A 13984-nucleotide genomic window follows, 5' to 3' on the forward strand; every position below is an offset into this window, starting at 1 on the left:
TATCGAGTTATTATAATATTATTCTTTTTTTAAATTGTTTTTTATTGATAATCATATTAATTAATATTAATTATTTTAACTAATTTTATAATTTACAAGTTGAATAAAAATTATATATAATTAAGAGAGTAATAAAAATAATTAAAAATAAAATAAATAACGATAATTTAATATATCATTAAAATTGTTCTTACGTACTTAGTAGGTATTATTGTACAGTCATATTTCTTTCGAAAGATTAATATACCACCAAACAATTCCTTTAACACGTGTCGCAATCCCAGGGGTAGCTCTTCCTGAAGCCCCAGCGTTCGTAAAATTGTAATTATAATGGGCTTTGCCGTCACTAGAAATAAAAAAGAGAGACAAGAGAAAGAGAATTGTATTATAAATCCACCGCTCCGTCTCGATGAGTCCGTATGTAACAGCGATTCGCCCGCCCCCACACATCTCTTCCCACTCCCCCTCATTCACCGAGTCACGGCTTCCGAGCCAACTCGCCCACACCGATCTTGTATATACATATATATATTCTTTTATTTTAGCAATCAGATTTGGAGTTGGTTAGAGGATGAATAAGAGGGCTAGAACGAACGTCGACAAGGCAGTGGTCGGGGTTTGGCAGCGAGAGGTCGGCCAGCTCTCCACCAGGATCTTCGCGCGCCGTCTCGGTGCCTCCGAGGTCTTATACGTGATGCCCTTTTGTTATAATTTTTTGTTATTATTATTTTGGAAGATTGATGCTTTATGATTGTGGGAAGGACAATTGTTTAATTCCCGAGTGGGGGGTTTCGGATTTTACTTCCGTCAATACTTGGTTTAAGTTTGGTTGATTTTCACTTTTCAAGCAGGTATTTTTTACGGGCATTCCTTACTTTGGGATTTGTATAGCTTTATCCCTGATCGGTGCATATATTTGTGGTGTTTTTTACTTTTTTCTTCATTTCCGTTATTCCAGAATTTATGTATTTATATATTTCGTATTGTTGATCAGAGGGAAATGCTCAAAATTCGTTGGTTTTTTAGGACCACTCATGAAGTTCGATGGCTGACAAGCATTTTCTATGTCACTACACGACTAGCACCCCCTTTTTTCTTCTGAAGAAACTAGAAAAAGAGGAAATCTAAAAATGTTATGGGTTTTCTGGGAATTCAAGAATGATAATGGACTAAAGATGGAAAAAAGAACAATTAAGAAGAGCAAGAATTGAAATGAAAATTGAAGAATCACAATCTCGGATCATTTCGAGGATAATTCTACCTCCTAAAGTGTTAAAGACCCAACCATTGATCCAAAAGTTTTAAGACTGTTGGATACTAATTTGGTTAAGTTTTTAACTCTCAGGATCATAACATAAAGTGTTTCATACAAACTTTCAGATCCCCTGCCTTACATTCCCGCGTTCCTTTTATACAACAGATTACAAAACACACCGTATTACTAACAATTACACATCGCCTCTCTTCATATACACAAAACACACTGTATCACCAAAATACCAAAACACCTTGTTTTATTAACTACCAGGTAACTTGCTTCCAAACTAAGGGGAGGTTTGGATATTGAGTTGAGTTGAGATGAGATGAGATGAGATAAAAGTTGAAAGTTGAATAAAATATTATTATAATATTCATTTTCAATATTATTTTTGTTGTGAGATTTGAAAAAGTTAGATTATTTATTATATTTTGTTTGAAAGTTTGGAAAAGTTGTAATGATTAGATGAGATGAGTTGAAATTATTTTTTAATCCAAACAAGGCCTAATTCAAATGCCTTGTTTCATTTATTCTCTAACGCACTGTTTAACCCACTCAACTCCAACATCTCGATCATATCTCTTCTGAACTCTCTCAGGGGATGCCTGGAGAATGAGATGAGATGATAAATATGTGAATAGTAATGAAATGATTTGTGAATAATAGTAGAATCAAGAATGGTTTGAGTTATGTTATTTTATGGGATTTTGGAAAAGAAAAATGATATTTGCAGTCGTGTAGTGCGCAAGTGCCCCGTAATTCCTTTGTAAAAAGTGAATAAATACAGAACCCACATAAAAAACTAATGTTTTAATAGTTGACTGCATTCTTTTTCAAAAAGATTGTGCAGTGCTTGCGCATTCCACGACTGTATCTAGCATTACTCTTTGGGAAATGAGAGAGAAAAAGTTGAATAAAAATATTCTAAAATTAAAATATTGTTAGAATATAATTTTTTAATATAATTTGTGTTTTGAGATTTGAAAATTTTGAATTGTTTTTTGTGTTTTGTTTGGAAGTTTGGAAAAATTGTTATGATTAGGTAATGATTAAATGAAAAGGTTGAAAATTTGAAATTGAAAAGTGTATATATGAGTGGTGTTTGAACTTGCAGTTTATTTCCACCCTTAACAAAAAAAATAGGCTTTGGCTTGATATACTTTGACTCCATATATTCGTCTGTTCCATCTGTCTTATCAATTGTTTACATAAACATCTGTCTTCTGTTCTTTTGAGGCTGACTTGATAGTATACAAGGTATAATTGAATGAATTTATGTGTTCCCAGGATCTCGTACGCCGGCTTGATATCTACCGAAAGCTGGAAAAGCACAGAGGTTGTGTGAACACTGTAAGTTTCAATGCAGATGGTGGTATTCTGGTTTCGGGCTCTGATGACAAGCGTGTTATACTGTGGGATTGGGAAACTGGGCATATCAAGCTTTCGTTTCATTCAGATCATAATAACAATGTTTTTCAAGCAAAAATTATGCCTTACACAGATGATCGACACATTGTCACCTGTGCTGCAGATGGACAGGTATTTTTATCTTTTTTTTTTTATAAGTAAAAATATTATATATATCAATAGGAGTAACTAAGTACACTGAATGTATACAAGAAAACACCTTGCTCATAATAGAAAGCCCCTAATGACCCAAAAAGCCTGTGAAAAACAACCCAAAATGTGACAGTATCTAAAGCAGTCACGATATGAAATAGAATATTGTTGTTTCATCAAAATGTGTACAATGTTTATACAAGGATGTACTTAAAAGATATCATTGGCTGTTTACTAACTTTATAGACTATAGTTAAGGATATTATAGGCCACAACCAATGAGATCTGACTGAAATGACTCTCTCCTGGTCCACTGGTCCACCCATGAGAATGCGACAGAGCATGAGCTTGTCTGTTCATGACCCACTCTGTGCTTGTTAACTTACCAATCAATAAATATACAAAGATATAAAGTGATCCTGCCACTGGAAATAACTATGCTAGTTGTGCTCGATTGGGAGAAACCTTTGAATTAGATTGGGAGAAATATTTGGATTAGATTGTGCTATTTTGAAATCCAATCAATTTTGTTTTTCCTTTTTATTGTCTGAATATTCAAGAGCTTCAACCTCAAGGGGGGCCTAAGTGGTGAAGGCCTTGGTTTTGGGGTATCACTCCCTTCAAGGTCCAAGGTTCAACACCTCATGGGTGCAAACAATCCTTTGGGGCCACACCCCCTAGTGAAAAGCCAGCGATTTAACCAGTTCCGTGTAGGAAAATTTTCGAGAGTGCGGTGAACAGGACCAGGGTTTACTCTGCAGGGGTGGGTCCGAAGGGCCCTGCCTTGGAGAGGTTCTCCGACATAAAAAAAAAAATATACAAGAGCTAAGACCATTCCACTGCCTTTTCTGAGATGCATATACTGAACCAGCAAATAATTTAGGCCACAAAGTTATTTTATGTCAGGTGATCTTGTTCATTCCATAACTGATGCTAGTGTTTTCGCTTAGTAGTGTTCTCCTGGATAGTTGATTAGAGATTTTGGTATGACATATTTGATGCTGCTGTTTGTCTATCCATTTGTTCACCTTGTTTTTGTATACATTCAATCTAAAGAGTTTTCACCAGGTTTTCTTTTGCTATCAAGATTAAGAACTTTCTCTATTGTGTGAACCGCAAAACTTTTTAAATTCTTGGACTACATCTGGTCAATTTTAGGTGAGACTTGCTCAAATTCTTGAACACGGAGGAGTGGCAACTACATTGCTCGCTAAACATCATGGACGAGCTCATAATCTGGCTATTGAGCCTGGGAGCCCTCACATATTTTATACCTGTGGTGAAGATGGGTTTTTGCAACATGTAAGTTATAATTCCCCATTGCCACTTTAGTCATTGATTTGGTAGCCTCACTTATTTTGAGAATTGAGTACACACTGAGACAAGCCTACACAACTTTTCATCGTAAAAACAGCTTTAGAATAAAGAATGAATTCTCTGGTCCATCAATCCTTTCCTTGATTTTACTTTCTTTTGCGGGCTAACCTGAACTTATCAATATTGAAGGACTGGTCGATTCCTAGTATGCTATGCTAGTGGACAGTCATAAATGTATATCCTTGGCATTCTGCTTGCGTTATGCTGCTGGTCAATCTCTCATTTTTCCACACTTTTTTTTGGTCTTAGCATTTAGCATTTATTGCTTCTATCCCTTTCTATTTTTACCTAGATGACGTTCTTGTACACTTATTGTTGTACGTGGAATGCTCATTTTTGTGTTTTTTAAGCAATGATTGTTACTTATTGTTATTTAGCTTTGTTGGGTTATATGGCCATGTGACCGTGTCATTATTGTTACAGTTTGATCTGAGAACTCGGGCTGCCACAAAACTTTTCACATGCCAACCAGTTGATGACAGGAGGGATTACATGTCAGCTATCCCTCTAAATGCTATTGCAATTGATCCAAGAAATCCAAATCTCTTTGCAGTTGCAGGTTGTGATGAGTATGCTCGACTCTATGATATCCGCAAGTACAAGTCAGATGGATCAACCAATTATGGTGAACCCGCAAATTACTTTTGCCCTTCAGACTTGATTGGTGATGAGCATGTTGGAATAACAGGCTTGGCCTTCTCAGAATGGAGCGAATTGCTTGTGTCATACAATGATGAGTTCATCTATCTTTTTACACGGGATATGGGATTGGGACCTAATCCACTTCCAGCCTCTCCAGGGTCTATGTGCAGTAATGCGAGTCAAATAGAAGGTGATAGTCAATTCGCAGCGTGTCCATCAGCTATGGATGCCAATGAGCAAAGTGCTCCCCAAGTTTACAAGGGGCATAGGAATTGTGAGACGGTGAAAGGCGTGAACTTCTTTGGGCCTAATTGTGAGTATGTAGTGAGTGGATCAGACTGTGGCCGGATATTCATATGGAAGAAAAAAGGTGGGGAGCTCATGCGTGTCATGGAAGCAGATAGGAGGGTTGTAAACTGTATTGAGGGTCATCCTCATACCATGGTGCTTGCAAGCAGTGGAATTGAAAGTGACATCAAACTATGGACTCCAAAGGCCCTTGAGAGAGCTTCTGTGCCTACAAACATTGGAGAGGTATGCTTTGTGATTTTTAGCTAATTATTCCTAGCTAAAACGCTTGATGTTTTCTTGTTATATTTGGCTCTGATGGCTTCATTGGCTTGGCCACAAACATCAATTCTTTAATAAGTACAAAAAAATAAGGGTCTGTTTGGTTTCAATGATTTTTCTCCTTTCAGCCAAAGATTTTTTAAACAAAAAAAAAATCGTCCCTCAATTATTTTTCATCTAATTATTTGCCTGGTTTTTGAACAAAAAACCACGCACAAAAAAAAATAACTTTCACAAAATAATTAATTCATTTTGTACTTATAAAAAAAAATAATTCATTTTGTCATTTCTCTCTCCTACGTTGTGGCTTTATTATACATTGTTTACTTATCATCCCTTTTCCTTGCTGTGTTGCAGTACCTTTTTTTTTTATTATTTTATTTTTATTTTTGGGGTGGGGGGAGGTGGTGAGGTACCCACCAACATGGTCGTTCACGTTTTTTATAGAAACCACATGTTATGTTGTTTCGCTTGGACTTTCGATGCTTTATTTTATGCCTTGGAGATTTCCCACTTTCTGGCCCTCTTCTAAACTTCCAAGGCTTTGAAAAACTCAGAACGTGAAGAAAGCTGCAGGATCAGGATCACAGCTTTCTTGACGCATCTCATGCTTAATTCACTCAGTTCACCATCTAGTGAATTCCAGCATAAATGGTTAGATGGAGATTACCCGAGGAACTAATTTCTTTGCTGTTATTTGTTTTGAAAAAGGTTATGCATGGTCGAATTAATTGGTTGGCATCTGGTAGCGGTGACGACGACAATGATGGTGATTATGATGATGGCGATGATTTGTTCTATGACGATGACATTTCTGATTATGATGATGACGATGACAGTGATGGCGAGGAGGAAGAGGATAACATCAATGATGAAAGTGTTGAGGATGGCAATGACACTGCTTTTGACGATGATGACTCTGGTGGTTGCAAGGAATGTTGATGATGATTATGATTTACACCTTTGTGTCCAACAGAAACCCAGGTCTGGATGTATCATCTCATTATTGCAACTATTATCACTGCAAAGGCAGAGGACAAGCCCCGATTGCAGTGGAGAAACTTCGGGTTGGGAACTTTTAGAGCTATTTTTGACATTCAATGCCAACATCGATGCTGCCTCATATATTGTGGAAATGCCTCCAGTCAGGATGACTTTTTTTTTAGATGCTAGAGCTTTAGGCCATGAAAAAATAGTTGCACTGTACATAATTATAGAATTTAAGCACAGCTGTTCTGGGTTTATACTGCTAGTACTTACCACTTTAGCTTCTCTACCATTCGTTAATGCTCTTTTCTTTCTCCATACTTCGTGCAAGTTGCTTATATACGTTCGATAATGTTAAGGTCTTGTGTATTTACCTACTTTTTTATCAGTTTTTCTTCTCTGGCTAAGATTCCCTTTTAATATTCTTCTGTCCAATGCTAATCGCTGTTTCCTTGAGAATTTGACTATATTTGAAACGCAGGTCATAGATATTTCAAAGCTTTCATGGCCCCCGTCAAATGTCACATTAACGAGCATAAATTGCATGCAGAGAATTTTCTGTTATAAACACTTCAGTTCTTTACAGAAAGAGATACGATTTTACAGTATCAACTATTATACATTGATAGTGTAGATTCCAATATTAAATATTCCAATCCGATTCACCGAGTTTTCTCACCATGACTCGGTTCCCATGCAATCCTCCTCTTTTGCCTTCTACAAATCCCTCTTTCGAACAGAGAAACAGATCATGCATTAAAAATTATCCATTCAAAAATTACTTACGGTTCCCATTAATGCATGAAGATAGTTCCCACCCTGAGTTACTTGCACTCTACTGTACTGTATGTAATGTACTTTCAATACAGTTATAGGCTGTTCTTGATGTATATATATTTTGATGCATAGTCATTTCCTGTTTATCTCTTGGTACTAGGCTTGTTCTATGTGCTTCTTGGGGGATCAGACAGAAACAGAACAAAACGAAGGCTACAGAAATAGTTGTTGGAATATGTAAACTCTACAGTATAAGAACTAGGCCTCCATGCTGTGATTACCCTCAGTTTTGTGATCACTTGAACTCACTTCCCTTATCATAATGCTCTGAATGAAGGCAATCATCTGCATGAAAGCATGTGATTTGTCAAGTGCATTCATAAAACAATTAACATTCTGCCAAAAAGTAAAAAATATTGAATAATCAGCTCCCTAGCCTTGTAAAAGTGAGTGCGATGTTTCGAGGACAATCTCTCTAATACTGACACGACATGATTTGATTTATAAAACTAAAATTAAATTTTTTTACAAATCAAATACTGTCGTGCCAATGCCATAGAAGGTGTCATTCACACCAACTTATAAATATAATTTTTATTAGTTAACAACTCACTACAAAAACCCAGTTATACTGCTGGACTGCCATTCTTCACTGCTGGAACATGACCGATACCCCCTATTTTGTTTTCGTACGTAACTTTAACCTTGTACTTAGCTCTTAAAGTAAGAAAAGTTCATACCGTGGCAAGCCCAATGCACATTATACTGAAACCAGGGAAGTAGAATGGTGCTCCTTCAGACAGGAACAGAGCTGGATGGATGGCAGGAAAAATTGTCAATTTGAATTTTGCTTTTATCTATAATAAAAAAGTCCTTTTTTTTTTTTTTTTTAATTGTAATCCTTCAATGTCCCACGTACCTGCTAGAGGGCTAAAAATTAATGGGGAAACAATGTTGGCAAAGGAACTTATGCCAGAAATGCATCCTTGAGCCTTCCCCTGACATGCATTTCATCTTTTTTTCAGTTAACAAAATGAAAAATGCTGTGATATGCAAGACGAATAAAGGTGGAGCTGGAGATCAGGATATAGGGAAATAGGTCAGGACAGAGGCCGACGAGATCACAAATATATATATATATATATATAAACAAAGCCCCCTACTCTGAAATGCTACCTGCTCATTGGCCCCAACTTGTTTCGAAACGATGCTGCGTAACTGTATCGGTAAATTTCATGAACGTTTTTAGTACAAGCGTAATGAAGCTAGCTAGCTTTTACCAATATTTAAAAAACAAGTAAAGAACATACGCTTGGTTGCACGAAGACAGTGAAGATCGAAAACAATGTACATGCATATGGAACCTGCATATGTTGAACTTCTTTGAGGATATATGAATCAAGAGAGACACTTAGAAAGAAAAGAATCAGATTCATTATTTTTAGTACATGATATGCATGCAATTCTTTAGTGAGGTATTAGCCTGTTAGAGAAGAAGTACAGGACTTGGTTGGAGATGGATTACCCATACTGACCAAGCTATGCTGTTGAAAAACATCTGCATCAAACCGGGAAACAGTCAATTGTATGCTTGATAAACAATTACAACCTCACTAGACAGCTCGCAGAGATAAAAACACACAAATGGCTGCATGGAAATCATGCGAAATAGAGAGGATAGGCCAGGCACATACGCTTGCACAGCCCATTAAGAGACCTATGGAAAGCAACTTCTGCTCTCCAATAACAGGTGCCAATATGGGCATGAATAGCAGCTTCAGGATTCACAAGTTTTCAAGAGTACAGAGATGGAAACCCAAAATAAAATAGAAGTGAGTAGTATTCATGAGGGAACAAAACGTTAAAAAATAAAAAAAAGGATTAAGATGCTGTGAAAATGAAATAAGCAGAGTGTAGAAGAATGGTGTTTTGTAAAGCATAGTACCTGTGAAATGGTCCCGGCAACTCCTAAAATTAGCATTAGATCAGCAAATTGGTTTTTGTTGAAGTGGAAACGGGCCTTTAGGAAGTACTGCATGGAGGAATTTGATGGCATTATTAGAAAGATAAGCTTCTCAAGTGACATTAGATCATGCTATAGACAAACTACTTTTGTTCATTTTTTTTTTAAGAATCTCCGGCCAGGATTCTCTTATCCATTGGACAACTATGTATTGTACAAGCTCCATTAATGAATTATAAACTGCACGGATCTTTGGTTTTCCAATGGGACTTTTTTTCCACAAATTAATCTACTAAATATAGCCTTTACTCTTGAGACTCTTGAAATGGATTTTTCAAGAGTTATGACGACCTTCTGCTGCAGTACCATCCATGCATGTAATTAATTAAGGTAATCAAATAAACAAAAACCCTCCTCCTGCATCCTTATGCCCTTAATATAAATGTAATATTTTGACATTAAAGAATGAACTCATGTATACCAGTAACGTAGCTAGTATTCCACCGTCTGCAAGACTATTGAAGAAGGAAACAACTGTCGCTTGTGAAAATGTCACGCTGCGATACAATGACGTTTGATAAATTTAATTAGCACTACGTAAGAAATATATAACAGCTTGTAATCAACAAACATGCTCACCACTGCAACAGTCACACAAATACAAGGGCGATTATGCAGTCTTACCTACTCCTTCTCAGGCAGATCAGATCCCCAATTGATGGAATCCTCTTAAAGGCCTGTGAAGTATTTTGTACACGATCATCATCATATTTAAAATCATCCGGTTCTCCCTTCAAGATCGGCTGCCTTAAACCATCCCCATTGGGTATGCTTTCCTTAAGAAAAACTCTCATATAAACTGCTGCAAGGATTGACACGACCGCAGCAACCTGGATCGAAAAATGTAATTGGTTACAAATCGCAATCAACCGGTAGCCATAGAGGCTAAAGCCAAGCATACAAAATTACTGATCATTTCAAGGAGAAATTCAAGTCATGAGAAAGGGCGGATAACCTGAAACGTAGAAGCAGTGGAAAGAAAACGAGCCGCTAAGGTTCCACATACAAATGCAGCTGAACCTACCCCAGCTAGAATTCCGAATGCTGATGCCCTTTGTCTTTCTGGGATGTTATCTGCCTGGGAATAAAAAAACACAAACAGATTTCAAACTGAAGATTTACATACATGCATGATTCTAGTAACCTCTTTTTTCGAGGGGTTTTTTTTTATTTTTTTGTTGGGGTTTGAAGGAAGAAGAAATGCTTGAAACAGCTCTTGTTTTCGAATGCTGCTAGTGTGCAATGATCAATGAGAACCTTGGCTATCCCAGTTCCTCGTTACAAATTAAGAATGCAAGCCAATACATATTAGCATTCTCTTTAGCTTACTCTAAAATTCAATAACCTCTTAAAAATTCAATGGTTATACAACTAAAAGGCACGAGCTAAGATGGATATAATAATCAATGCATGCAGGAGTCAAACAGAGGACAAAATTAGTAAGCGTTGTGACCGTAAGAGGCAGAAAATGAGAAACATCGAAACTTCTATTGACATGCTTAAAAGCTGATCGTGTGAATAAAGGAGCAAAACTCATAAATGCTTATAATGCTCAAGTAATTGATACTGAGATAGATGACTTTAATAAAAATTAGTAAAGCCCATCGAATGGTACTATCGTATCTTAGCTTGTTTTTTCCCAGAAAATAGCATGATAAGCTAGCTTCGATGGTTGTGTTAGCAATAATGGATGGGCTTAATTTATTTATTTGGGGGTAATTACCAGGTAAGCAAGAGCAAGACAATTGATGCTGCCTTCGCTGGCCATGGCAGTGAGAGTCCTCAACACGAAGTACGCATAGAAGAAGTTGGTCGTCCTGCTATATGCCAATATTACTGCATGCATGCAGATCGATCATCATGTCACAAAAGTTTCAGAGCATTAATTAATAGAGAAATTATATCTATCAGTTACTATTCACTTTCATATCCTACACCTATAGTTTTTTTTTTTTTTCTCATAAAGTGTGAAAGTATATTTTATAAGGTGTGGAGGTATTTTTTATATAGTGTGGGGTAGTGAATAGTGACTGATGAAAAGAATTTTTTATATACGTAATGTGAGTGCAGTACCAAAACGATAGAAGAATTTAATCCAACAAATTAAGATCAATAGGTCATGATATTATTAATATATATTAATTAGATTAATGTTATGAATCAATCATTATTCATTTTCACACTTGACTTCTATAAATTTTTCATAAAATGTGAGGGTATTTTTTATAAGGTGTGAAATTATGAGATGATGAATAGTGATTGATTTCTCTCTAAATAAAAAGGATAATGCTAGAGCTCCCGCTGGGGGCTCTTATTGGGCTCTAGCATCTGTTTTTTTATATGTTTTTTTTTAATTCTTTTTTTTATATAGATTTTTTTAACACTTTTAAATATTTTAAAAGAATAAAAAAATTTCACAACATTATTAAAAAATACTTTCTTAATTACGAAGTAAAATAAAAAATAAAAAAAATCCCAACAGGAACTCCCAACAGGAAGACTAATATTTTTTTTTATTTTTTTATTTTGTGAATAAGGAAATATTTTTTAATGATGTTTTAAATTTATTTTACTTTTTAAAAATATTTAAAAGTGTTAAAAAAATCTATATAAAAAAATAACTTAAAAAAATATATAAAAAAATTAAATACTAGAACCTAAGAGACCGACTCTAACATTATCCAAATAAAAAAGCAGATGCATGTCATGTACAACAATATTGTAAAGAAAAATGGAGTGGTAATTGGCCCAAACCAAAATGCACGCAAACCACCCTAAGACACAATCAATCAATGTATGTAGAAATATCATCATTATTGATGGTAAGTTTTGTCAATATAGCTATTAAAGTTTGATGGTCCAGACCGACAGAAATTAATGACCCAATTCGTGTCAAGATTTTTGCGTCAAAAGTCATCAAGAAGGGCCGCGGGACCCAACCATCCTCCGAAAACAACATTCCCCCAAAAGGTTAGAGACAAAAGAACAAAAACAAAAAAAAGTAAATGGTAATTAATAGGACCGCAAAAGCACTAACGACGTTACCAGCAACATCATGAAACGACAGTACTACCTATAATGTAATGCGAAGGGCAACAAAAACATATCATGTAATGGATGCGATCGAAGGCGAAAGCAGTAAGTACCTAGTGGAATAATGGATATGGTCATGGGAAGTGTGAGTAATGCCTTCCTCCCGTACTCGTCCGACAGATTCCCAATCAGTGGCGTGATTATCATCGCTCCCAATCCTATTACCTGCATCCCAGTGCTGCTAATTATTTTTTTTTTTAAATAAATTTATTTTAATCATAAATAATCTTTTTTATCGTAAATGTTGAATTTTCTTGCAACGATGTCTAACTAGCTATTTGATTCTCTCGTTCATGCGTAGCGTAAAAGATACAAACATATCCCCACTTAGCTCGTTCACTAGTCACCGATCGAAATGGCAAAACTGCCCTTCCCCACAACTTCGGAAAAGCAAGCAAAGAGTTCTGTGCTCTTTACTCTCTGCTTCTCTGCTTCTCTCTCACAGTCACAGCTAGCGTTTCTCAAGTGATGCAGGAAAACTGAACAACAGCTCTCCAAAAAAATATATAGCTGAGTGTTTAGTTGGGATCGAAAACAGACAGACGACATTCATGGCTTTACAAATTCCATGTACGTACGTTCATGTGCGCACATTTAAACCTTATTCTATCATGTGAACATACGTTTTTGGATTATTATATTACCCAGACAAAGTACATAAACAAATAACTCAGACATGATAAACCGAGTACTCCAATTAATTAGTTCTTCTTTAGAAGCTTTGATTGTTTCTCGATCGAATAACGAGCAAAACTTGCAATCTTACGTACCATGCTTATCAAAATTGCGAGTTTTCGACGTTGGGTTAATTGTGCGCAGATGGTGTTTGAGAAAATACGAGATTTTTTGTGCATGTAAAGATCAGTGTTGGGGGGTCGTTAATTTAACGAATTAAGGAGATTCATAAAGAAATGAAGAGAGCTATCGATCGCATGAATGAACAAATTAAGAAGGCAAGAATCGGTAAATTATAAATAGATTGTATATAGTATATACATACCGCCTGTTGGGAACCAGTGAGGTAAATTGCAAGGGAGCACTGATCCTGACCAGGGCAAAGAGCCAGCATGGTGACATCGGTAATGGATGGTGCCACCATTAAATTAGCAAAGCTTGAGAGGAAAACTGTCACCAAGAGGTGGCTCAAATCTCCCAACTTCTGATCCATTTCTCTCTCTCTCTCTCTGTGTGTGCAGAAGAAGGCGTACGTTGCTAGTCCTACACTCTACGCGAAGAAATACTCCTCCATTTGAGGTATGAATGTTCCACCATTGTGACGTGCCTTTTGGTAATAATTTATTCTCATTTACATAAATGCGTTTCGCTTGTATTTGAGAGAGAGACAGAGACAGAGAGAAGGAGACAAAGGCTAATGCGGTTGGAAAATGATACCATGCCGCTTAATTTGCAGACTTAATTTCATCGTTCATGTGTTTAATTTTATTTTTAAAATTTTTTTTATTTAATAATTAAAAAATTAACTATTAATGCACTGATGTTTCTTTTTTATTTCTTAAAAATATTTACAAAAAATATACTTTTTTTTAAAAAAAATTCAATTTACAAAAAAGGCATATATAGTAGCACTACCCAACGCGGTTAGTCCTGGCAGCAGGTCCTTTTCTCAGTAAATTTTAGTTTTTACCCAATTAAGCTGTTTTAACTATTAAATTGACTGAATTCAACTGCGGTTAGTG

General features: G+C 36.0%; 2 protein-coding genes across 3 annotated transcripts; one reads left to right on the plus strand and one right to left on the minus strand.

Moving 5' to 3' along the window:
- Positions 1–381: 381 nt before the first annotated feature.
- On the plus strand, positions 382–6801 carry LOC109006622 (DDB1- and CUL4-associated factor 8-like). Its single transcript, XM_018985967.2, has 5 exons — positions 382–682; positions 2546–2797; positions 3977–4120; positions 4619–5371; positions 6119–6801. The coding sequence occupies exons 1-5, from the start codon at positions 572–574 to the stop codon at positions 6347–6349; spliced, it is 1491 nt and encodes a 496-aa protein (XP_018841512.1). The 5' UTR covers positions 382–571; the 3' UTR covers positions 6350–6801.
- Positions 6802–7263: 462 nt separating this feature from the next.
- On the minus strand, positions 7264–13634 carry LOC109006623 (hippocampus abundant transcript-like protein 1). 2 transcript variants are annotated; one of them, XM_018985969.2, is made up of 14 exons: positions 13288–13629; positions 12341–12452; positions 10918–11030; positions 10150–10272; positions 9819–10024; positions 9616–9691; positions 9117–9203; positions 8866–8946; positions 8697–8729; positions 8482–8535; positions 8348–8389; positions 8091–8169; positions 7912–7982; positions 7264–7516 (listed from the first exon to the last, which is right to left on the minus strand). In XM_018985969.2, the coding sequence occupies exons 1-14, from the start codon at positions 13453–13455 to the stop codon at positions 7430–7432; spliced, it is 1332 nt and encodes a 443-aa protein (XP_018841514.1). In that variant the 5' UTR covers positions 13456–13629; the 3' UTR covers positions 7264–7429. The 2 variants fall into 2 exon arrangements, with proteins under 2 accessions (XP_018841514.1, XP_018841513.1); XM_018985968.2 differs by lacking the exons at positions 7264–7516; positions 7912–7982; positions 8091–8169 and adding an exon at positions 8170–8244 and having other exon boundaries at positions 13288–13634.
- Positions 13635–13984: the final 350 nt, after the last annotated feature.

This window comes from Juglans regia, chromosome 16 (assembly GCF_001411555.2).
Source record: "Juglans regia cultivar Chandler chromosome 16, Walnut 2.0, whole genome shotgun sequence".
NCBI classification, from domain to species: Eukaryota; Viridiplantae; Streptophyta; class Magnoliopsida; order Fagales; family Juglandaceae; genus Juglans; species Juglans regia.